Source organism: Coenobita brevimanus, chromosome 38 (assembly GCF_032717465.1).
Source record: "Coenobita brevimanus isolate Jiangsu-jjx chromosome 38, ASM3271746v2, whole genome shotgun sequence".
In the NCBI taxonomy this organism is placed as follows: Eukaryota; Metazoa; Arthropoda; class Malacostraca; order Decapoda; family Coenobitidae; genus Coenobita; species Coenobita brevimanus.
Window position 1 is genome coordinate 16,608,200 of NC_136991.1, and position 1,249 is coordinate 16,609,448.

Consider the following 1,249-nt stretch of genomic DNA (forward strand, 5'->3'; position numbering starts at 1 on the left):
CTTATCTTGAATGCTTGGTCGAATGCCAAAGAGTGCACAATGTAAGTCTCCTTCAACGTTCAGCAGGTTTCTGTACTGGGTCTTGACAGCAACTAGCATGGAAAATACAGCTTCACAAACATACGTAGATCCAAACATTGTCAGAATCCGAAGTGCTTGATGTGAGATCAGAGAGTAAACAGGATGGTATTTGACTCAGAGCGCCTCAAGATCCAGTTCTTTGAAGTTTTCCTCAGCTGAGGAGTTGAACTTTAACTCAAGAAACTCCTCTTGCACTTCACCCGAAACACCAGCTACTTCTCACTGAAAAGGGTTCCTGATGACTTTCCAGGCTTCATGCTTCTCATCTACATCTGGGAAGTGTCTGATGAATTCTGCCGTCAAGTTAGGCTAGTCAGATGAGTGATTACTTGTGTCTAACTCAGAATCAGGGTAAATGTGAATGAGAGCTGAATCCAAGTTACTAAAACTGGCTGTATTCCCATCGTGCATCCGACATTTCCACAGGTCGAGTTTGGCCATGAGGGCTCGAATGGTGTAGTGGTGCATGACGATGTTGATGGTTTTCCATTGTGGTTTAAGGCTGATTGCATTCAGCGCTTCGAAGATGTCCACCAGGTAAGCTAGAGTGAGCAGAAAGCCTTCAGACTGGAATATGTCATGGAGATCTACCTTCTGCTGCGATTCTTGAAATGCAGCTACTACTTCTCTTAGTCCATAAAACCGTCCAAGCATGTTTCCCTTTGAAAGCCATCGTATGTTTGTGTGAAAAAGCAAGGCTTGATGTTCAGATTCCATATCCATGGACAGCAGTTTGAAGAGACGCCCATTTCAGAATCCAGTTTTGATAAAGTTGACTACCTTGATAGCCATGTTCAGGACATCCTTTATTTCAGCAGATAGAGTTCTGGATGCTAATGCTTCATGATGCAGCGTGTACCAGCAACAGATGGACTTCTTTCTTTCACCCTTGTTATGAATCCAGACTGCAGACAAAGCATGGCTGGAGCTCCATCAGTACACAGCCCTACCAGTGAGTCCCAGGAGAGTTGATTTTCCTGAAAAAAGTTTGATACCACATGAAAAATAGCTGCTGCTGTTTACAACATTCCATGGTGTGGCAGAAGAGAATTTCCTCTTTTACACTCTTGCCTGACACGAAACGAGCATATATCAGTAGCTGACAACACTGAGCGATGTCAGTCGTTTTGTCACACTGGATGGCAGATGCAGAAGAAGCTCTTACTTG

At 44.0% G+C, this 1,249-nt stretch overlaps 1 protein-coding gene across 1 annotated transcript; it reads right to left on the reverse strand.

Moving 5' to 3' along the window:
• Positions 1 to 390: 390 nt before the first annotated feature.
• On the reverse strand, positions 391 to 735 carry LOC145396546 (protein FAM200B-like). Its single transcript, XM_080269923.1, has one exon. The coding sequence runs from the start codon at positions 733 to 735 to the stop codon at positions 391 to 393; it is 345 nt and encodes a 114-aa protein (XP_080126049.1).
• Positions 736 to 1,249: the final 514 nt, after the last annotated feature.

What these genes read in the sequence shown, in the direction of transcription:
- LOC145396546 (XM_080269923.1), bottom strand. Translation starts at nt 735, where the DNA reads ATGCTTGGACGGTTTTATGGACTAAGAGAAGTAGTAGCTGCATTTCAA.